General features: G+C 38.2%; 1 protein-coding gene across 24 annotated transcripts in view; it reads left to right on the forward strand.

Annotated features, from left to right (window-relative positions):
* afdna (afadin, adherens junction formation factor a) overlaps window positions 1-25,193 on the forward strand; it is a 143,690-nt gene that overhangs the window by 44,569 nt on the left and 73,928 nt on the right. For 16 of the 24 annotated variants that reach the window (XM_055186699.2, XM_055186698.2, XM_055186681.2 and 13 more), the window contains exons 2-8: window positions 13,814-14,009; window positions 15,782-15,894; window positions 17,487-17,647; window positions 19,839-19,999; window positions 22,220-22,377; window positions 23,878-23,971; window positions 24,265-24,402. In XM_055186699.2, the coding sequence (XP_055042674.1) occupies window positions 13,814-14,009; window positions 15,782-15,894; window positions 17,487-17,647; window positions 19,839-19,999; window positions 22,220-22,377; window positions 23,878-23,971; window positions 24,265-24,402 (1,021 nt within the window). The remainder of the gene's footprint in view (window positions 1-13,813; window positions 14,010-15,781; window positions 15,895-17,486; window positions 17,648-19,838; window positions 20,000-22,219; window positions 22,378-23,877; window positions 23,972-24,264; window positions 24,403-25,193) is intronic. The other 8 variants (XM_055186682.2, XM_073856342.1, XM_055186685.2 and 5 more) reach the window with 1 other exon arrangement.

The raw sequence follows: 25,193 nt of genomic DNA on the forward strand, positions 1-25,193 counted from the left end.
TAGCTAGTAATTTGATGCTATAGGAAGGGGACGTGTTGTTATGATTGACAATAGGGGATTATCACGCTGATACATAGTACTTCCGCTTTCAGCTATCTTTGTGCACGTCCACTTCCGGTTTATTGTAATGTCAGTTCTCCTGGTTCAGATTGAAGTTGTTGAGAAAGGTACGTAAAGGAACGATGGGGTTGTAGAAATGTAGTAAAGTAAAAATACAGATAATTTGTTGAAAAATGTAAGTCAAAAGTATGCACTATAAATTCCACTTAAGTACAAATAGATGCAAAATGTACTTAAATACAGTAACAAAGTATTTGAATTTGAACTTTACCTTTGTTAACCACTGCCTAACAGGATGTTTACATGCAAGTGCGTTGTAGGTTGACAATGACATGCACAAAGTTGACATGTCCTGTCCACGAAACCAGGAAGCGTGATAATCCCCTATTACTATATTTACTATTTACTATTATTATAAATACGCCGGATTTAGCGCAATGCTAATTCCCATCTGTAGTCCCACACATAAAAAACAATCACAAAACTGTGATTGACAGCTTCTCTGACCGGACTCTCTGAGCTTCTAGAAAATCTTGAATATATAACTATTAATTTTCGATTTTTCACACCCACAAAATTAGTTATATTTAACTTACCTAATTTCAAATAAGACGTTTAAGGGGCGTGGTTGAATTGGGCGCGCAAGCGTTTTTCATAGCGAAGTTTCATACATGGTTTCGCATCCGGGCTCCACGGACGATTCCTTCTGCGCATACCCTGGCTCCAAACTGATGTTTTTACGTAACATGTCAGCGCTCATCGTCGGACATTTTACGATCAGTTCATTACAATGGAAGGAAGCGTCGACGCTTCTTCAATTTGTTTTTTACAGTCTATGGTTCGAACCCATGATTTTTCTACACTGCTAATTCTCTACCACTGAGCTATACAGAATCCACTCAAATTGCCCAAAAATATTTAATTACATAAACAATTATATGAACAGTCTTTGTGGTTATTCAGTGCTCTGGAGAGGTTTGGCTCTTAGGTTTTGTGTTTATATAGGAGATGCTATCAGGGTTCTGTGAGTCTCCTGTCCACTGCTGTGTTTTATTGCATCTTCATCGCAAGCTCCCGGCCAGATCTTTTAGTTGCCAGCAGGACAAGACGTGAGGATGCTGATATGTTTCTATTTTGGGATTCTACCAGCCAGTTTATAGCTCTATGTCCTCTATTTTCATCACAATTTCACACCCATCTCTGGACCTGAGTGCATGGAGTGTTGCATTTGGTCTTTGAATGCTTTAAGATTAGTTGATGGTTCTTGTAAAGCTTCAGATGATCGCAAGAAAGGTTGATGCTTTCAGTGGGTTTCTAATTGAAGGTCTCGAGCACTGAAGAGTGGCTGATTTTAATCAAGCTGTTTATCTTGATACAAAAACCCACGCATGCACATTTTAACATTGCAGCAATTAAGTCGCATTCAAAGTTGCTTTTGTTTTTTCGAATAATCTTACTTTACAGTGTCATTTTATGTGTATAGACATTAGTTTGTGTCCTCTATGCTTTAATGTGTATAGCTGGAGATATAGGTTGTGTGTATAGGTTTTAACAGCATTACTGTATGGAGAAATGCTTAAATCATTATTCCCACACCCCGTACCAAATTAGATTTTGCTCAGCTCCCAATAAGAGTGTAGTACACTCAGCTTTAACACATTTTCCATTTTTATAACTCCTGGGCCTAAATAAGACCAAGAAAACATCAAATCTTTGATATCCGCAGAGTTTTAATATCTGTGCTTCTCTAATTGTTTGATAAATAAGGGACTGTAGTTTTTCATATCCAGACAGACTGTAGCTTTGCCGAGTTAATTTCATCTGCAAATGTCAAATCAAATAAGCTTTTTTCAGGCCCACAGCGGTGAGGTTTTATTAAGAACTGTGGTGATTAACCTACTTTTAGACCTGTGATTATAGCGCTGTCATTCAGGGCTGTGGTCCTGTGGTATTATCCTCCGGTGATGTCACATGTCACATTACCACACGCTTACCTCATTCGTGCTTCATTGTTTGTCTGATAACTCTGTCACGGGCTTGTGAATAAACCCGCATCAGGTCCCTCTGCAGTGAACCAGTTACTATCAACCATGATAAATGAGAATCATTGTGTTGGTTTGTGTGTGACTCATTTACCATTTTAAGATGATGATGTAATCGTTTCACAGATAGTAATGAATAATCAGGAGAAGGAATCTGGGTCGGCATGTATGTAAGCTTCTTTGCCGGAATGACACATCTTCATTTGTCGGAAATAAAAATCATATGACACAGGTGTTTTGGAATGGTGGGAATTCACCACAGTTGTATCACGTTATCCTCTTTCTTTTGAAAAGCACAGCGTTTTTGTATTTTTTTTTCATTGGAATACTGAAAAAGGTGTCTTGGAAAATCATGTTTTTTTTTTGTTGTCAGTAGCCAAGTTTTTGTAGCCAGTCAGATATTTTTTTGGGCATCAGTCTTTTTCTTTGTGGTAAAAACCTTGTAATTGTAATCAATTTAATCTCTCTCTCTGTCTCTTTCTCTTTCCCTCTTTTCAGATAAGAGCACGAAATAAGCATTTAATTTACATTTTATTTAATTTGGTAAACGAGTCCTAGGGCTGGGTATTGGCAAGGGCCTCACGGTACGATACATATCTCGATACATGGGGCATGATACAATGTATCATGATACAATACGTTGCATGTTGCGATATATTGCGATACTTTTTTTCAAAAATGCAAAGAAAGCTGAATTTTTTTACTTTTATTTTTTAGCCAAAGTGCTTCCACACGTCGGCTTTGAAAGCTGCAGGCATTTTAAAATTTTCTGCCATTTTGTCACTTCCGCTACCTTCCGAGACATTTGCCGAATGGCTGTCTATGACAGACAACTTGACAACGACAACTACAGCACCGGCGGAGGAGGTCGTTTGAAGCACACAGAGGGATTTGAATTATTATTATTTTTGTTTAATATCGATATTAGAGATTGAAATATCGATACATTACCGTGGAAACTTTATCACAAAAGTTAGCTATATCGCTTTTTTTGTTTTGCACAGCCCTATAAACGACGACAGGAGACTTCATCTCACAGATGTTATCACTTTAGAAAAAATTTGCCATGCCCTGTGTCTCAATTCGTTCCCTAGCTCCAGAGGTCGTGAATCAGTAGATCGTGTACACAGGCTCGGGCACTGGTAAGGACCCTAGCTCACTTGACATTGGGACAATGTTCACTTTTTTTTCTGTCACGTGGCTGCTTAAGCGCGTAGTGATTATTCACAGCTGTTACTCATCAACAACCGGCAAAACCAACATATCTCTGACTTAATTTTAAACAGTAAATTGTGGAAAAACGTTGTCATTATTCTCTTACGTATCCGTGCATAAAATTGAAGGAATATAATTACATTTTAAATGTATATATTTTTCACAATTTTAAATAAATACTATTATTTTAAATATTGAGTAGATTGTGGTTCCTTACTGTGTAGCAATGTGTGTTTATATTTAAAACTAAAACAAACGTTTGTCTTTATAAAAGTTCTGTCACGTTTAATAAAGTTTTTTGAGTTGGGTCACGTGATGTTCGGTTGGCGAGCTTCAGAAAAGGTCACGTGATTTCCGGTAAGGGAACATAGGGAACATCGATGCTCACTGGTTTTTGCGTTGCATTGTGGGAATTTTTAGGGAACGAACATTCCAGTGCACTGGATGGATTTTGCGATTGAGACAGCCCTTAAAATGTCCGACTCCCTGATCAGTGCCCTGACTACTGAACAAGGGAGCTGATTGAGACACACGGATGGTTTTACTATACTAACCCTGTAAAATTAAAAAGAACAAAATAATGCAACATCTATTTGAGATATGTGCTTCATTTGGACTTGGTAATGGAGTAGCCATAGTGTTTTCTCATTGAACTAACACATGTGTTCGAAATGCATCCTGCATACAGATCTGAAGTGTCTTTTGGGAATTTGACCTCTGTCTCCGACTCTCCGCAGGCCGAAGTGTCCAGCTGATGACTGGGCACACCAGTCTATTAATCTGGGTTTGAGTCCTGTTGATCGCTTTGATTTCTTCCCGGATCAGCCTCCATCAGATGTGAAAGGTTCTCATGGAGGAATGTACTTTCTGCATTTTTAATCTGCTTCTTCAAGCCTTTCCAACTCTTCGTTAGGTTTAAATGAGCTGCGACCCTCTTAAAAGGCACCATGGGCTACACTTGCGTGTCCTATTTTATTTTCCATGAAGTCAACTTAAAAACATATGTTAGGTTTCTTGTAACACATATTTTTTATGATCGGGTTCTTAATTTAAAGGGACACTCCACTTTTTTTGAAAATATGCTCATTTTTTAGCTCCCCTAGAGTTAAACATTTTGATTTTTACAGTTTTGGAATCCATTCAGCCGATCTCCGGGTCTGGCGGTACCACTTTTAGCATATCTTAGCACAATCCATTGAATCTGATTAGACCAGCATCGTGCTAAAATACAAACAAAGAGTTTTGATTAGGGATGCACCGATAGGATTTTTTTGGGCCGATACCGATACCGATTTAAGCAGACAACTTCTGGCCGATACCGATGCCGATACCGATATTAAACACTATACAACACTATACAGTTGGTCTATTAGCTAGTTTATTTCTGCATCAAATTATTTTTACTGAACATGGATTGTATCTAATTAACATTCAACTGACCAACATAATAAGAGGCACAAATTAAGCTAAAACAAATATAATACGACAACAGGACAACCTTCAAAGGTGGTTTTTGCTATTCAGCATTTCTTTTATTAACAACATTAACTCATTTTTTTTTTACATATAATGGATTTCTTTAATAAACATAAATAATGCCAGTGCTATTGCTTTAAACAGAGTATAAATATTGCTACTTCAAAAAAGTTGGACTTCTTGCCCCACTAAAGTGCAGTCTGTTTCTTTTATTGTCCAAGACATTTGAGCCAGCTTAACAAAGGTTTTCTGTCTGTGCTTAAGTATAGTGCACACTAGGGCTGGACCAGAATGTTCGAATATTCGTTCCGTTGGTTGACATTAGATTTTCAGTTTTGAGATTCGAATATATATATATTTTACAGCGTTAATGCAGAGCTTTTGCCAAGCAGGAAGTGCGCTTCACGCTCCAGCTCTATAGGTGGCGCAGAGAGACCAACATCCATAGCCAACAGCCATCAAACGCCACCAGTAGAAGAGATCAGAAAGAGATCGCCTCAAAGCGGGCTTCCTGCTTTGGCATTCACACTAATAGTGTTGTAAATAACGTTCAGTTTTTTGCAAAAACTGATTGATTTGCTTCACAAGACATCAATATGTCACACGGAGTTATGGGGGATTACTTTTGTATTAGATATACATGTTTAAAGTGGCGGATCGGTTGGCTTGCATGACGGAGCACTGGGGTTTCTGCAAAATATCTTCTTTATTGTTCTACTGATGAAAAACATATTGGATGGTGTAAGTGTTAGTAAATAAACTTGATTTTAAAAGTATGCTACCGTTTTATTACAGTTTGTTGAACTTCATTCATTCGGTCATTTATTTACGTTGTTTTATTTAAATGGGCTAAGTTACCATTTACGTTATCAGTAATTACTATGCTTCTAATTTCTTATACGGGAGTGTTTGTTTGTTAGAAAAATGTTAGGCTAACGTTACCTTATTAAAAGTTTTGCTCGTGTTTTGTTTCACTAATGCTGATCTCGCAGCACGCGTGACAGGCACGCCGCTACATACGCACACAGATTCCTGCCTTTATTAAAGAGAAAAATATGTTCAGCCCCTCCTTCCGAAGCTTTGAATATTTGATTTGATTTCTACTAGAGCTTTGAAGCTCAAAAAATGGTATTCGGAACAGCCCTAGTGCACACCCAAACATTAAATCATTTTAATTGAACATGCAATTCATTGACTTTATGCGGTTAATTAATAAACAATCGGTATCGGCCTTTCTCGTGCTATTGCCGATATGCCGATGGTTTCAAATTCATCAAAAATCGGCCGATAAATATCGGCGGCCGATGCATTGGTGCATCACTAGTTTTGATATTTTTCCTATTTAAAACTTGACTCTTCTGTAGTTACATTGTGTACTAAGGCCGACGGAAATTCTGCCGTAATAATCAAGGACTTTGCTGCCGTAACATCATAGATATATACACTAGATGTCGCCTTGGGGCTCTGAGCATGCGTCAAAACCGCCGCCATTTTAGAACAAGGGTCTTGTCATAGGAAGTATCTAGGTAAAGCTGCTATCTCCGCCTGTACTTTGAATTCATGAACGATGCCAGACTTTTATGCTGCGCATGGATGAAAGGGCTACTAGCACTATGCATTACAGTCAGAAAAAGTAATTTTTCATAAAATCAAAACTTTTATTTTTTCCTGTACTAAATACATGTCTGACTGTTGAAACGAACCAAAAGAAAACCAAGAAAATCGCGTTCATGACGATTTATGGTGATTTTATTTCTGTTACACCATTGCCTACAATGACGCTGATGCGGGATTCCCCTGTTTCAAGATGGCGGCTCTGTTTGACGCATTCGGTCTAATGAACTGCCGTAGCCAGGGCGACATCTAGTGTACATATCTATGCCATACATGGCTGCAGCAGGCGCAATGATATTACGCAGTGCCCGAAAATAGTCCCCTGCTATTGAAAGTTATCAACGGGACTAATTTCAGGCAGGTGTACTGTAGCTTTAAGACTATTATTGTACTGACATAGTACTTGGTAGGGGAAGCTTCTTGTGTATCGTCAAACTCTTATTTCAAAAGGGAAGTTTTTTGTTTCATGTATAAATTATTCATAATACTTTTGATAGTTCTGCTTAAGCAGAGATGTGAGTGTTTTTGAGCATTTGGTTTGTCTTGTCTTGTGTTTTTGAGATTGACGGATAGGGAGCCGTTTGCACATAGTTAATCTGGACTGTCAGAAACGGAGCCGGGCTACTTGTATGCTAATTATGCTGAAGACAGATGAATGCTAACTCTGCAGCGTGGGCTTAAGGGTCGATGTCTCTCAGTTGACACCGTCTAATCTAACTGTCCAAGCTGTTGGTTTGGTGTATAGAAATGTTTAGCGATACACAGTGCGTGGTGTGCAGGTTAGCCATAAAGTTGTTGTTACTTGCATTGAAGGAGGGACCCAAGCTATAGAGATGTGGACAGGGCTCCTGGATAATAGCTCAGTAATAGAGCATTGCGTTTGCAGCGCAGCAGGTCATAAGTTCGAACCCAGGGAACACACATGCTGATAAAAATGTCTATTTGGCAATGCACTGGAAGTCGCTTTACCAAATGCATAAATGTTACCACCAAAATCGTCCTTGCAATCCCTTAAAAAACATCCAGAACATGCTGGTGCAGAACATCATGCTTAAAACTTCAAAACATCTTAGCAATCACAACAGTACCCTATAGTGATGTGGTGATTGTGGTAGCACACATTTAAAAATAAAATGTAGAAATCAAATAAAAATGTCTATAAATGCCTCTATGTCTTTGAAGACGAATGCTTTTAAAAGCATTTTTTATTAAAGGGGACAAAAATCTGAATTTTTCCATGTTTAGGTGCTAGGGGTGTAACGGTACGTGTATTCGAACCGGACCGTTTCGGTTCAGGGCTTTCGGCACGGTGCACACGTGCACCGAAAGGCCGAATGCATTTTGTGTGCGCCTGTGCGGAACATAATACGTGCGTTTCCGCACGAACATATTAAGTGGCGGAAGTCTCCTCGTTCAGCGCAAGTCTTCTGTCAAACATATAACATAATTCGGCCCGCAGAAAGATTTTTATTTACTTAGTTGTATATCCGTTTAATTATTGATGTAAACGTTTACGTGTCGTATCTAAAAGCGCATGTTAAACGCGTGTCAACGCGCTGCTTTGTTCTTTCAAAAGTGAGTGAGAGGTTGCGCGTCTTTCGTTGCTACGCATTCATGAGACGCGCTTTCTGTGACAGCGAGAATAAGGAATGCGTGATCAGATTTTTCATCTGCACCTCACGTCAATCATATTGTCACAATGCGATCAGCTGGTCGGGACACGGAAGAGTTGTACCCGGGCTTACTCAGCTGTTACTCAGCTGCGGAGGGGTTCGTAAGTAAAGTCACAGCTTACATTGATGACACAAGCAAAGAATAGGAGAAACGTGCAAAAGATCATGGCTATGCATGCAACTCACTAATCTCAAAATGAGTGTATAATAAGTATATCATCATGTTGCTTGCTATGCAGTTACACATAGAGCAGTAATATTATTTTTATTATACAGAGATGGTACATAGCCAATTCAATACTGTGAGGTAAACAATCCAAAATAAATCAAAACAGAACATTTTTGGTGGCAAAAATGTAGGCTAATTGTTCATAAATGTATTCAGGAATTGAATTTGTTAGTTCAAGGTTTTAGTAGAAAAAGTTTAAGAGAAGGTTAAGAAAAGAGTTACCTTCTGTTATAAAATAATGTAGAAAAAAGAACTTTGCAGTAGTATTTTATTTATTATTTTTTCATTTTATATATATTTTATATGTTATATTTAATAAAAAAGTGTTTAAAAAAGTGTAAACAAATTGTAAAAAAAAGTTTATAGTAATAAACAACCTGCAGTTTAATGTTTGCATTTTTCCCTTACTGTACCGAAAATGAACCGAACCGTGGCTTCAAAACCGGGGTTCGCACCGAACCGTGATTTTTGCGTACCGTTACACCCCTATTAGGTGCTATAATTGGGTGCTATCAACCTAGAAAATGTGAAAAAGAACAACCCAGTAACTTAGTTTTGGTAAACCATTCCCTGCAAGCATGTGAAAAAATCGGTCATTGAAATTTGGCTCCCCTTGTGATGTCAGAAGGGGATAATACCGCCCCTTAATCTGCACTATCCAGTTACGCCACTACCATTTATTGCAGAGATCAGCTCATTTGCATTTAAAAGGACACACCCAAAATGGCACATTTTTGCCCACGCCTATAAAGTGGCAATTTTAACATGTTATTATTAGGGCCGGGACTCGATTAAAAAAATTAATCTAATTAATTAGAGGCTTTGTAATTAATTAATCGAAATGAATCACATTTTAATCACATATAAATATTTGACCTGAGAACATTGAGAAGTTATTTTTTCACATGGATTTTTAGTATACCATGAATAATGACTGAATACATAAGCTTAAGCAACAAAACATTGTTTATTTTTGTTCAGAAAAGTCGTTGTACTCGGAGTCGGGCTAATGTCCACGCTAGCTGCTATATGTTTTGCATTGAGATGATACTTGAGGCTCGATGTGCTGCGGTGATATGTGAATTCCTTGTTGCATAGCTTACACACAACCATGCTCTTATCGACGCTTCCATCCGTTCGTTTTTTATAAAAAAAATGTCCCATCCACGGGGCCAAACAAAGCGATCTCATCAGCTTCTTCGTTCATGTTCACTGTGGTTTGTTGTTGTCTGAAGTCATGAACGCTAGTTGGTGCTCCAGTATAATTGGTCCGCCGAAACTCATCCAATGAGAAATGTTCCACGGTGCAAAAATAAGTGCGATTAAAATCCGTTAAAAATGTTTAATGCGTTATTTTTTGTGTAATTAATCTTAATTAACGCGTTAAAGTCCTGGCCCTAGTTATTATAAATTATCTATATGGTATTTTGAGCTAAAACTTCACATACATACTCTGGGAACACCAAAGATTTATTTGACATCTTAAAAAAGTCTTGTGAAATGTCCCTTGTAATTAAAATTGGGAGACATCTGAAGTCTCATGTGTTTTGAGTTGGATTTGAGATCAGGTCAGATCACCACAAAGCCTGACCAAAATTTCCCTGTTTCATTTCAAGCTCCAAATGAAGTCGTGAGCTCACTAAGCTAGTCAATGTCAAAACTAAGCATTGATTTGCATAAAACCTCTAATAACCTCTCATTGCCCCCTGCTGGTAGGATCTCACCTTTATTTACAAACTTTAGTTTTTAAATATTAAACCATTAATTAGAATCATTTTGATGATTGGACTTTTCATCTTGAGGAAAAACTGTAATGTGACAACTGATATTTCTCCAGTTGCTTCGCACATGTTTTTCCATATGCAGAATATAGTTATGGTTGACGTATTTATGGGCCTGAGCAGACGGCAGCATGATGATATCATCCAGGAGAGAGGGAGAACAGAGTTTTAACACCGCTTTGGAATTCCTAAAATTCAAACTGTAAAGAGATGAAAGACCACATCTCGCCCCATAACTGATTTATGAGCTCAGACGTGCTCCGCATGTGTAACCGTGAAGCCGAGTTTTCTCCATCCAAGGTCAAAGGTGTGACGGCAGGCTGCAAACATTCAGATGTATCGCTCGTATGTCGCAGCTTCAAGAGCAAATCATCTTGCAGAGCTTCAAAGACATTCTTGTGCGGCATCATCTACCTGTGTCTGTGTGAGCAGATATATTGTACTGCATGATATCAGGCGTGTAAAGTCTTGTATTGTGTGCAGCTGGGAACGATCATTATATAAACTATTAAAAATCTGGATAAGCCACATTCAAAGGCATTGCTAAACGTCTGATGTGCCCACTTGTGACAGCACATCAGTCTAATTTTAAATGGCGATCGATTTTGTGTACAGCTTATTTATACCCTGCTCTTCAGACATTGATAAAACCTATATGGTTGTGTATTACTGCTTTGCAGTCCATCAGCTACATTTAGGCCAGTGGTCCATCTATTTTTGCGGCGCCCCAAAGCATACATAACTACATTATCAGTGCTGTATAAAATCTTAACAAAAAAAAACTATATTGTTTGAATTTCCTCAGAATATGCTGGTTTTGTCTACATACAGTACACTGCATGTCCCCTTACATGGAAGTCGGCATTTTGCGCCGCCATGTTTGTACAGTAACCCTAAACGGACAAAAAGTTTTTTCAGGGGTTAGTTTTGCCACTACGATGTCTCAGCAATGACATGTTTGTCCTGTGGCAGCTATCGTAGCTTCTCTACGCATTTCTAAATGGAGGTGTAAGTTGTGGATTGAGCTGTTGGTTGCAGTTTACAATCTTACTGCTATATGCCGCTAAAAATCTACACACTGGATCTTTAAAGAGCAATTATGGTTCACAATTTTACATTTCCTTTGGTGTGTAAGTGTGTCAGTGTTTCCCATACATTGATTTACTCGTGGCGCCACGCCACGGAATCAACACTGGCCGCCACAAATAGATTTTTCTTGATATTTATTTACATTTATATTTTACTGTTTAAAAACGTTTTAATTCATTGTTGCAAGCGCCCAGCGCGTCCCCTCCCTTTCTCTAATGTTGCGTGCAGTGCGCGCGCCTCTCTCTCGCATGAAAAGGTGGCGGTGTTTTCAATGTCCGTTCCTCCGTATACTTTCTTTGTGCGCTATACGCGACAATAACACTCACATTAAAAATAAAAAAGGGCTCATAACAAGACATTGATGAGAAGAGCAACAGCAGTAAGGCTTCAGTGTAAATGTATGGTGATTTTGTCAGACGATGCTGCGTTTATAAATCAGGATTTTAGCAGCAGTTGGATTAAACACGAGGTGTTACTGGGTCGTTTTTTGTAACTATTTTATAGTCTACTCGTTTTATGTCTGACAATGATAATATGTAGAAATTGCATTCAGTTGTGTTAAAATGCAAAATAATGTGACAGATCAAAGAGTAGAAGTGAAACATATTTCAGGTGCCAACACTTGATCAAACACGTGACGACGTCACCTATATGCTAATAAGTGTGTGACATCATCACTGCCAATCTTGTGGGAAACACTGTACGTATTAGTACATGTTAACGATATGCAAAAGGTAGGAACATTTCCAACGTAAATCTCTTTTCTTGGACAACAACAAACACACGGATTGTAGGCAACAGTTTACTTACTGGGCCTGTTGACGTGGACAAGACCGACATTATCATAATTCCTCCCGCTTTGGACTTACAGCCTGTAAGTTAACTCCTGTTAGCATTGCATTGTGACCGAATCTTTCAAACATGGTACGGAGCGTCAAATTTAAAGCTGACGTCATAGGTATTCAGGCCAATCACAACGCTTTTCAAATCTATGAGTTTTGTACAAAATCAATGTGTTTGAGGAAGAAAGGGATATCTGGAGCTACAAAAATGTATGGTATGTGGAAGAGAGTGTGTTTTGTGACCATAAACCATGCAAACACATTGCTTTTTGGCAATGAAATATGTGCACTTTTAATTAGAGTACACAAAATTTATGATAAATTAATAATTTAAAAAATGACATAAAACTGGGTCCCCCTGTCATCATCTGGTTGCCCCCAGTTTGAGAACCACCACCAATTAAGGCAAATTAACTACTTTGATAAGAGAGGAATCTTACATTTCTACTTGAAACACAACAGGAGTATTGTAAACTAATAGAGTCAAGCTGGCTGAAGTTAGTATATACACATTAGAAGTGAAAGGAAACGGTCTTTTGTGTTTTAAGGAAACACATTTTGACTCCCTTGACTCCCATTGTTCAGGTTGCTATGTTGTCAGTTCTCCTGATGTTTGTAGTCATACCTTTCGCACACACACACAGTTAAATTTCTGGATTTTTGTTTTTTTGTAAATTTTATTATGCCCAGAAAGAGCACTACGTTTTGCCAAATGTCCTCTGTTTTGCACAATTTTGTTTTAAATATCTTTAAAGTCTTCTGTGACACCACAGAACATTTTTATATTAACCACCCAGCAAAATTTCAATGATTAAAAATGCCAGATAAATAAAATAAGTTATCAAAATCTTAGCAAAACTGGCAGGTTTCTTTGTGTCGCTGTCATGCTGAAACCACACCGGTATCTCCGCTACAACCTAAATAAATGCTGTTTTGTTTACATAATATATGTGGATGTACTGTGTATAATAATTATGTGTATAAATACACACACACACACACACACACACACACACGCATGCATATTTATGTGTATATTTATTTATAATTTATATTATATTTATATTATAAATATTTTTTTTTCTTAATTATACATACATAATTATTGTACACACACATATTTCATGTAAACAAAAACTTTTCTGCTAATGATTATTCACGACTACTTCAGATTCCTTATGCACTACTAAATGCATTATTGTGGAAGTGATCTGCATTGTCTGCATATGGATTTGTCAGGTTGTTTACGTTTATTTTTTTTACATTGGTCGATTCGTGATGTGCTTCTGAGGGCCCAAATAAATCGTACTGTATGTAAGCCGGCATCTTACTGTGACACACAAGCAGACGTGTGTTCGGGTGTGTCCGGAAACATCAGATTGGATTATACACCATCAATGTGTACACAAAGTAAAAAATCCTATTGATGCACGTATTGCTGGGGTGTGTTTGTACAATATCAATGAACGATATACAATCGCATTTTAATTATATAAACACAAAGACCTTTTTAAGCCTTTCTTGAGTGTTGAGTGTAAGCTGCTATCCTCTCGTCCCAGATACACCTTCCGATCTGGTCAAATATCACCCTTGGCTAAAGGTTCACTGTTCACGTTTAATGCTATACAAAGGTTTTTCACGCAACACAGATGCTACAGATGTAAACTCTTGCTACATTCAACCTTAACCCATAGATAAGGATGAAATTTACTTGAAAATTGAAAGTGAATGCTAGTTATAATGACCTAGATGCATTAATATAATCTTTTTCACTTTCTTTTTGTTCTTTCAGGATTTGGAGTTCCATGGCGTCATGCGCTTTTACTTCCAGGACCGGGTGGCAGGAAACTTTGCCACCAAGTGCATCCGTGTGTCGAGCACAGCCACAACACAGGATGTGATCGAGACGCTGGCGGAGAAGTTCAGACCTGACATGAGGATGCTGTCTTCTCCCAAATATTCACTCTACGAGGTGCACGTCAGCGGCGGTGAGTCTGGCTAAATAGAAAGATAGCATTAGGACTAAAACCCTTATTATAGTTCTGCATAGGTCCTACGCTGTAGCCTTGAAGCCATAGGATACGCATTTTTTTTTTCAAAAGTTTGAATGCGTTCGAAGGTAGCTCTTTATTGTATTGGGTACATCGTGTGTATTGGGTATTTGCAAAAAAACTCAAACCATTATAGACTAACATTTTATACTAAAAACCTAGCTATGCAGTTGTACAACATAATAGGCCACATACACATAACCAGCTGCAATATTTGAAAAACATTTTGCAGGTGTCACTTTTCAATTATACAATTTATGTATAGGGGTGCCTGGGGCAAAAACTAACGCGGGTTAGTTATAACACGGACTGTTTATATTTTTGCACAAGGTTGAGCGTTTTATTTTCCAGTATTTTTTTCACGCTGCCAAAAGATGATCTCCCGCAAATTACTGGAAATGTATAATGTTTTTCCAGAGAGTTATTGATGAACGAGTATTTTGGTGGAATGTACACTGAAAAAAATTGCAGTATATAAAATTTGCAGCTAGGTTGCCAGTAATTTACTGTAGAAGATAAAGAGAAAATGTTTCATGTTTATTTAACTTTGAACAAACTGTTGCCAGTAAATAATATAAATTTAAAATCTACAGTAAGTTACTGGCAGCTAGTTGTACATTAATACTGTAATTTCTACAGAATTTTTTTACAGTGCAAGTAGGTTTCTAAGTTGGGTGTGTAAGACACCAAATCCAATGCGATGTCATCTTAATCAGTGTCTTGTTGACTAAAACATAGCATCGTTTTGAAATATGTCTGCAGCTCTTAACAAACTTTTTGGTAGGCTTAAAAATATTTTCACCCAGCAGGGTTAGTTGTAACGCTGTGTTACAACTACCTATCAGCACTTACGATATGAAAACCGCTAACATTAATTCTTGCACACACGAATGATTGCTGGCTGCCAACAAATAAATGTGCCTGTCTTATCAAAAATAGTGTGTCCACATGTATTTTTATTCATATCTTTCATATTGATGGAATAAGGCATGTCAAAGATTAAAATCATAATGAAATTAATGGCTAAAATCAGACTTTGATGCTCATTATCTCAGAATTTGATTTTGACACTGTATGATGTTTATTACAGACTGGGTCACATATATAAAAAAATTGTCATAATTGTGCTGCTTTTTCTCACATATTTAGACATTTGTATCCATTTATAATTAAACTATTGTTAGAAAATGGCTGGATGAATGAATATAGTGTGGATGCCTGTCTATTATAGACAGATATATAAACAATATCCACTTCAAGTATATAGACAAAATAGTATTGAAATATTTGCCTGCAAATTTAATTTTTAGCAACATTACAACTAAACCCCTGCCTGTTAGGGGTAAGTTGTAACGTTATTACTTCAATCACGTTTGGTATAATTGTCAAAGAAACAAACTTCAAATGTTCATTTGTAGCAGAGATGTGTGTGTTGCTTGTGTAAAAATATAATTACTCAAACTCTAATCTTTTTTGAATGATTGAGCCAAAACCAAAAACGTTTTGTCCCGCTCTTCCCTATAGATTTATACACAATTTACATAAAGTTGCCCAAGGACCAACATATTGTACACAATTATGAGCTTTTATTTATTGTCACACTTTATTGTTTCTTTATAAAGTAAAAACAGCTCTTCAGTTTTTGATAGCTTCAGTAATACATCTACTTTGACACAAAATTCTGACGGGTACATTTTTTTCTCTGACAGAAGAGAGGAAACTGGACCTGGACGAGAAACCACTAGTCGTGCAGCTCAACTGGAACAAAGATGACAGAGAGGGACGCTTCGTCCTCAAGAACGAGAACGACATCATGCCCAAAGTGAGCAAACTTCACGCCCACACTCTTTCATGTCGGATGATTACTGTGTAGCTTTGTGGCGGTTCAGTCCAGGGTTTCTGTGTTTGTTTTCTGTTGAGTCATCTGATCTTGATTATTTTGGAGCAGCTTCTCAAGTCCTCGGCTCTTCTGATAACCTCTTAAACCATTGTCTTCATAAGTTGCCGCTGGAGTACAGAAGTTGGTTACAAGTAAACCAAAAACGTGTTACATTTTTTTATTTAGTGGGGCTTCATGCTTGCAGCAGATTCACTTGTGTCTGTTTTTGGCTTCACATTGGTGCAGTTGACAGTGTTAGGACGACAAATCGCGATTAGCCGAGCACTTATTTTAACCCAACTGATTCACTAGTAAAAACACTATTCAGTTTAATTTACCTTTGTACAGTTTACTCATCTACACAAAAATCGCATGTAGCTCAATGCATGTAGATATGTGGCATCCAGATGATAAGTTGTTATGGGATGTGCTCTCTCTCTCTCTCTCTCTCTCTCTCTCTCTCTCTCTCTCTCTCTGTGTGCATCAAAGCTCCCAAAAGAAATGTAAAAATAAGTGTGGGAAAGTGTCTGTGACTTTGTGTGTATCAGAAATACATCTCGCCCCCTTACTGAGAATAAACTTTACTCTTCAGTGACTCTCAGCTCAACCATTTTATGATTGAGTTGAAGCACTTTTGTGCCATCTGCCAGCGCTGTGGAGGATGATGGGCCGCCCTGTTGTTGAGTCGACACAGACATTGGTTTGCGGCAAAGAAATCATATATTTCCCACAGAGGTTTTCCATCTGTGGGAAAAATTGGCATAGCCAGAAATGTAGTTTATTTAAAATATTTTTTATTGAAGGGCACATATTGTGCAAAATCCACTTTTACAAGGTGTTTGGACATAAATGTGTGTTGCCAGTGTGTGAACAATTACCCTATAATGAAAAAAATCCACCCACTTGGCACTTCATCTTTTTTAATCCCTATTAAACCAAAGCAGTCTCATTAACTCTTTCCCTGCCAGCGTTTAAAAAAAGTTTCCAGCAAGCACCAGCATTTTTATGATTTTCACAAAAGTTTAATCACTTCCAGAAAAATTTCTTTTTTTTAAATATAAAAACATACAATATATCAAATGAAAGGGCAGACCGTCTGCATTCAAAATAATAATAAAAAAACACATCATCCTATCTTTATTTGTTCTATTTTTATAACCTCTCAAATATGTGTAGGTTTTTCAAAAATACCAAATTTTAAGCTGAGAAAATTGCATTTTTGTGAACGAATTTTGGTAAAGATTAGATTGAGAGCGATGATCAAAACATACACAGAGTTTTTACTGTTTGGACTTGTTTTGTCCTGGTGGATAATAGCGGAAATTTGGATTGCCGTAAAAACTTGTCAATGGCAAGGAATCATAATATGTGCCCTTTAATAAAATGGAGTAACCAAATGATTATTTATGATTATAAGGAGTTTATAAGGAAATCTGAATTTCTTTCAAAGATGTGCAGGTGCATGCTCCATGTGAATATGGTCATAAGTTTCATATTGATGTCCTGCTCTGTCTTATTTCATTAATCTCCAACAGAGAGCACTGACGAATGGCCCTGAAAAGGAAAAGGATGGGGTGATCCAGAACTTCAAAAGAACGCTCTCCAAGAAGGAGAAGAAGAAAGAAAAGAAGAGAGAGAAGGAGGCCTTCGCCAGAATTCCTGACGGGGATGAGCCCGTGTTGAACCGTGAGGACGGGTGAGCGAGATATTCCAGCCGTCACACAGTAATCTTCAGGGTGTTTTCTTTTTTGAGGACTTTAAAGAGACTCTCTTCTGTTTAATTCCTGACGAGAGAAAAAATGCTTTCTTTTATATGGTGGTTTGTGAAGCACTCAAGAGCAACAGTCAATAAAAAAGTTGGCTTAAGAATAAAGCGATACACATCTGCACAATGCTAGTTTTTTGTTTTAACCAGCTGTGACTGTCAGTGGTGCATAAAGATGTGTTTTTGTGGCTGGGTAGGCTTGTTTCTGTGACTGGCTTGTCACGTTTGCAGTATTGTGTTTAGTGAGTACTTAAAACTACTCACACGTCAGAATACACTAAACTAGAGCAACTATTATTTTGTCTAACCACATCAAGGCATTTAATTTCTGTTTCTGTTGTTTTTCACAAAACCAGAAGATTTGTGACTAGCTGGGACATATTGTAAAGAGTTTTCCTTTATGGGCGATTCCACAGTTTAGGGCTCAGTATGTGAGACATTAGCCTGCAAAAATCAATCTCCACGGAGAAAGCCATTGTTTCTCAGGTTAACATCCTAAGAAAACCTGTGATACAGCTGTGTGAAAGGCAGGATAAATCTGGTAATGGTAAACTAGTCAACTTTAATCAAAGTTGAGTTGATGTATGTATGTAACACTGGGCGCGGAGGCACGGAGACTCTCATTTACGATATGATTTTACGATAATGATGATTGACGCTTATCGTTCGTAAACTTTTGGACAGAAACCACAAACTTACCCACATTTGTCGAAATCCGTGAAATCCTGTCAACTCTTCCTCCCACGCAGAGCATGCGTGTCCTAGAGAATCTTATATCTGACTTGAGAACTGCTGAGACATCAGGAGATGGAAATTTTGCGTCAGAATACAGGGTTCCCACGGGTCCTTGAAATCCTTGAAAGTTTGTGAATCTGGGGGGAAAAATCAAGGACCTGAAACGTTTTTGAAAATATACATACATAGATACAGGTCATTTAAAAGTGCTTTAATCCGTTTTATGCAAGAAGTTTTCTGGAAAAAATCCATATTATTACCTGTGTAGTGTAGGATAATATGATAATAATTCTAGACTTTTTAAGCACACGTGCTAAACTGTTCGCTTTAAATGCTTATATCTTCTGTATGCGAATGTTGATTTATATCAAAATGCTTTTTTGCATAGTTGTGTTTGACACATGAAAGCGTCTCTGGTTACGTATGTAACTGTTGTTCCCTGAGAAGGGAACGAGACGCTGCGTCTCCTTTGCCATACTTCCTGGGTCCCTGTAACGCCGTCTTGTGCAATATTTCAGATAGCGATATACTTCCTAGCTCCGGTGTCACCCTGTCTTTGTCGTTAAGCCTCACCATTGGTTGAATTCGAAAGGGAACTGTAACAACAATGTAACCTGGCATCACTTGAAATGTCTTCCAACATTTAGTCCTTGAATTTGAGGGTATTGGATCTGGAACGTCCTTGAAATGTCCTTGAATTTGAAGTTAACTAAAGTCTGGGAACCCTGAGAACGTTATGATTTTTTGACAAACTCTCTGGCCCTGTTTTATCCCCATTTATTACCAATTTATCATTTAGCAACGCATATCAGAATTTAACCCACACAAGATGTTTTATCATTTTGCTACTGATAGAATCACATGGAAAAATAATATCTTTGTTTCCTTTAGATTCATAGTTTAACGTTCGCAACTGTTTGGATAGAAGGAGTTACGAACATTAGTGAATGTTTTCATCATTGTGGTGGATTAAGGAAATTATACTTTCAGTTTAGTAGTAGTATTTTGTAGAAGACACACCAATATAAATGTTATGCACCAAAATTCAGGATTATATTCAAGGAAATGAAAGAAATGACTTAGGAAAAGCCCAGATGCACTGAATGTCTCACCTTGACATCCCCAGTTTCTGGGGACGGAAAAAAAAATTAACTTTTATTCCTTACATCTATCTTAAACAAAACCGTGAACTAAAAATAAAAAATAACAACAACTGGGTATTATACGATCTATATTGTTCATTACACCCCTTAAAGACCGAAACTGTGGAATCGCCTTTATGTGTGTGAAGTTGAGCTACAGTACTATGCATTTCTGTGCCTATAAATCACATCATGATTTTTTATGTATTTGTGTTTTCATTGTTCTTGTCATATTCTCTTAACAGTGAGAACTCCAGGTTGGCTGCTGAGGTATATAAAGATATGCCAGAGACCAGCTTTACACGTACCATCTCTAACCCTGAGGTGGTGATGAAGAGGAGACGACAGCAGAAGTTGGAGAAGAGGATGCAGGAGTTTCGCAGCGGTGACGGACGGCCTGACTCAGGTCTGTGGACTGTACACACAGTGTCTATTTAAGATCTGGAAAAGTGTCGAATAGAGTATGGTTGTGTGGTTTAAAAGTGTCCAATACAGTATGGCCAATTAATTTTAGATTTTCTTTATCGGAGTTTGCTTTCGGTCAGTATTGCAGCAAGGTTGATAGTGTTTGTTTTTATTCACGTGTGTCTGTGTTATTCATGCTGTATGATGTCAGCAGTGTCTGTGTTTGGAAATGAAACCTGTAATTTTTAAAATGAGAAGTTCCACCTTGAGGGCATTAGAGAGCTAAACCAGAGGCTTTTTATACAGTCTTAGACCTCAGACATCTCCATTGCACTGGTCGAATCATCAGACCTTAGCCAAAGAACCAACAAAAGTGTCTGGGAACTAGTTCCAGACCTCACCGTAAAACTGTTTTGTTTGGTTTTTAAATAGTTTTTATATCCTGGACAGACAGACATGTGCTTTGCCAAGTTTATGTAATCAGAATAATAACACATGTCTGCTTCTGATGTTTTATAACTCGGTGTGACACAAAGGTACACTTACGTTAAATCCAGAAGTTAAATACGTGAAAATGCTACCCTGTGTCAGAGAAGCAACTGGATAGTTTTTTCATTGGTCGGTGTGAATATAAGTGATATGTTTTAATGATGGCAAATAAGATGTTGGTGAATTGTGATGTTTATTGGAGGACGAGAGATTTAAGAAGTATTTAACGTCACTACTTAAATCTTGTGCACTGTTTGAACTACAGAAGTTTACTTTAAAGGACCAATATGTAGGATATAACTGCCATTTGTTTGTTTGTGAAGGGGGTCACACAACGGATGCGCAGCTCAGCGCCGCATCGTTCTAAAAAAAATGTAACACATTGTTTTCTATGAGTATATGCACACCGGCTACGACTCAGCTTTTTGTCCAGCGTGCGACACCCTTGACTGTGTTGCCTACAGTTTCTACAACCAAAAACACAGGATAGTGCGAATATTAAGTCACTAAAAGGGCGCCAATTACAAGTGAGACAAGGGACGAGCTATTATTTAAAATGGAAATGTATTTGGATTTACACATTTTTGGGGATAATGTAAGTACACAACTGCATGAAATGTCACACTGTGCTAGTGGTTTTCGGATATTACAAAAATTGTACATATAGTTTAGAGGTGTGACGAGACACTTAATTCACGAGACGAGACACGAGATTGGGTTCACAAGAATGAGATGTGGCAAGATTTTTACACTTTTTAAGAAATCCTCAATGATCAAATATATAAATGGGGAACTGAAATCACATTATTTTAAAACGTTTTAACTCATCTAGGACTGTGCCTAACAAATTATTTTGGTAATTGATAATGAAGTTCAAATAAACTATCAAAACAAGTAAACATTACAGTAATATGTAGGTAGCCTTGGCTATGGCTGCAGGTGGTGCTAAAGGACCCGCTTCTGTTAGTTTCACTTTCGATGCTTACTTTTAGCCAAACAACGTTTAAATGCATATAAATCTTTAATGTTTGTCTAATTCTTTACAATAGAAATGATACAGCCACTGTTATTCTTGAGCAAGAACATGCAGACATTAAATCATGTATACCAAACTCTGAGTGAGGGTTTAATCTGCTGGGACGCTTCACATCTGACACTGATCAACATCATACGTGCGTTTCAGACGAACATTATTGGAAACCCAAACAAAAAAGCACACGCAGTAAAAGACAGAATATAATGCATTCACTAGCACTATAAAGGTTAAGCCAGAAACATAACTTTATGCTGATATTAGGACAGTGGCCATTTCTCAGACAGAAAGCTGCATCCTCCGGAGGTCGCATATGCAGGCTGAATACGTCATCAAGCCGGGTTTATTTAAGTTAACTGAGCATTACATTTGCAAGTCATAAGCATATTACAATAGTGAACTTATAATTGTTAATATTCTTTTTATGATATGCAGTCTACATAATTAATTTCGTGATACACATTTAATCTTGCGAGATCTTGTCGCATCCCTTATATAGTTGCTTTACGTCATGTAGCCTGTGAAGGAGGTATTTTGTTGGTTAACAATAAAACGAGCAGAATCTTGAAGTGAAGGAGACTAGAACCAAAATGTAACAATCCTCCTGAACATCACTTGAATATTTTCCATGTTATCCATTTATTTTATAGATTTTATAGATCCATAGATTTTAATACACTTTTTCTCTTTCTCTGTTAGGGGGAACCCTGAGGATCTACGCCGATAGCCTAAAGCCCAACATTCCCTACAAAACCATCCTGCTCTCGACTACTGATATGGCGGACTTCGCCGTGGCCGAAGCCCTGGAGAAATACGGTCTGGAGAAGGAGAATCCTAGAGATTACTGCATTGCACAGGTTTGAAGCGAACTCCAGCACAACTTTTCTGATTCACAGAGTAATCCTCACTTAATAATTTTTAACCTTTTCAAGGCCTTATTTTGGACAAAGTGCTGGAACGTAATCCAGCGTCACCGCCATATTGGTTGCGTCTCCTCACTCTATGCTACGGAGAGAGAGCAACTATGTCTGTATTTTGTGCATCTTACGGTTGCAATAACCGGTGCAGTATTGATACCAGATCGCATGGGGTTACCTTTTAAAAGTAAGATTGAACAATACTTTTGGTTCACCATTTATAATATTTTGTCATCGTAACTAACGTTACTTACGTGTAACCAAACCATGTGAAAATACACGGGGATACACCTTCCTCAGTAGAAATAAATGCAGAGGGGGTGCATTGGGGACCCATTCAAGATGGCGGCCGTGCTGATACGTCAGCTCCAATAAGCAGCATCAGTCTATGAGACGTCTATGTATATAATGTCCATGGACCCTTTGAGAAGACATTAATTCAATGCAAGATTTCATCCAAGATGGCGGATGAGTAAAATCAACTGTTAATAGGTTCATATTTGTGTGTGCATCAGTTGTAAGTCACTTGTGCACTTGTTTGGCAGATGCTTTTATCCAATGGGACTTGCATTGTTTTCAAGCGATCCCTAGGAATCTAACCCATGACCTTTGCACTATTAACACAATGGTCTACTAATTGAGCTACAAAAATGGTTGCCACCTATGTAGAGCATTTCAAGTCTGTCACTTATGAGGTTTACGTATTTGGGGTTAGGATGCATGCCCTGAAAAGCAAAGCAAAGCAGCATATTGTGATTTGGATCGGAGCTTAACATGTTCTGGCTGCACTGTGTTACAGCATGACCCCGAGTTATTAAGCTGATTGAATGCCCCCGTCGTGTCCGGCGTTTTCCGCAGATACCTCCCCTTATCGGATCTGGCATATTTCATCAGGCCTGTCTTTCAGATTAAAGTCAGCAGCTGACATGTGCTTCACCTCTTCGCTTTGAGATTTATTGAATTGTGCGGTTCTGTATGTTTACCACGGTACAGAAGAAAAAAGACGTTTACGTGGGAGCATGGAGGAGGAGAGTGCCTGGTCTAATCTCGGCTGTCAGCACATGACAAACGTTCATACAGCAGCATCAACCTTGAGCTGTTTGCTCCGCTCATTCTGTTGTCACCTTAACCAATCACTTTGAGTTTTGCAGAGTAGTATTGGCACATAATCTCTTCAAAATCTCTCCTATCATGACCTGTTAATTACACGGAAAACTCGACCATAAAGCTTAAAAAGTCTGCATCATCATGTCAAACTTTATTGTTGAACAAAATTGTAACTATGCTAGCATAATTTGTGCAGCTTGACAACAAGACACTCGTGCCAAAATTGTGTTATATACTTGGAATGGGATGCAATGTGCACCAGACTTTAGGCTAATACTCAGAGCTCTGGTTATGCAAAACCAGTTGCTGACCTTGACGTATGTGTGTTTGCAGGTGATTCACGTAAATGATAAACCAGTGAAGGAGACCATCCTGGACGACAACGATTGTCCTCTGCAGATCCTTAGAGACTGGACGAGCGATAAAGGTTTGACTGCTACGGGCATTTTTTATTTGACAGTGTCAGTGAAAGAAAATTAAATTGAAAGCATGTAGTGTAGTAAAAGAACAAGGAGTACTTCATCGTAGTGTCTTTCAAGTATAACATTGTTTATTTACATATTTATTGTTTATCAGCATAATTCTCATAGGTACATTTACTATTACTCAAAAATTTAACTAGTGTATTTAAGTATACCTTTGTCAAAATGCATGTCTCACCATCTTATATTGCCCCCTGTTGACTATAATGTGACATTACATCACATATATTATTTTCAGAGGCCCTCGTGTTCCAGCTAAAAAAGCGACCTCCAGACAATGTTCCAAGAAAAGGACGTAAAATTGACAACCGGATGGGACCGCAACCTGGATCCATTCCCCCAGAGAAACTTCCCTACCTGGTTGAACTCAGCCCAGGTGACACACACTATAACATGACACCCAGGGTTCATTGTGGGGTAGGATAGCTGTTCTTAGATCAGTCATGCTGATCTAAGCTTGCGTTAGACCTGACAACTGTGAAGAACAGTCCAAGACTGACATTCACGCATGAGAGGAGAAGCTCACGTTGGCTATCAAATGATGCCAAAGCGGAGCTGGGTGTTTGCCGTAGATGAGTCAACGTCTTCATGTTGTTTTCACAGTTTCACATCATTTAGATCTGACCCTGGCACTAATACTGCCTCTATCTAACTGCTGCTTGCATACTGTACCTCTCCCTGCTTGCCTGGCCATGAGCTACGGTCTAACAACTAACCCTGTAGGTGTTTGTTCATAACCAATGCTATTCAACTGTATAACTTAAGCAAAAGAGTTATGATTAGTAAGTATGGAATAACATGTGTCTACACCAGAAGCCAGTGATGTCATGGCACGGCACAACTTTTTTTAGCGATTGTCTCTAGTCTGCGAACATTGAAATACTGTGACTGCGTCCGAAACTTCGCTGCCTAATGGGGCAATGACTTTGGCGGCATGAAGGCAGCCCCGGAAACGTATTCGGACAGCCTTTATAAGCCTTTAAAAATATATCCATCTGTTCTTTTATGTAAATGTGGGTGCTGCCATATTTGAGCTTTCACGTTTATGACTTCCGGTGAGCCACTAAAGCTAATGGTAGTCTATAGAGACAGAGGGCAGCGCGTCATAACCTGAAAACCACGCCCACCGGGGGGAAAGCAATCCAACCGTCTCCATTGACTTTGTAT

This window comes from Misgurnus anguillicaudatus, chromosome 18 (genome assembly GCF_027580225.2).
Source record: "Misgurnus anguillicaudatus chromosome 18, ASM2758022v2, whole genome shotgun sequence".
Taxonomy (NCBI): domain Eukaryota; kingdom Metazoa; phylum Chordata; class Actinopteri; order Cypriniformes; family Cobitidae; genus Misgurnus; species Misgurnus anguillicaudatus.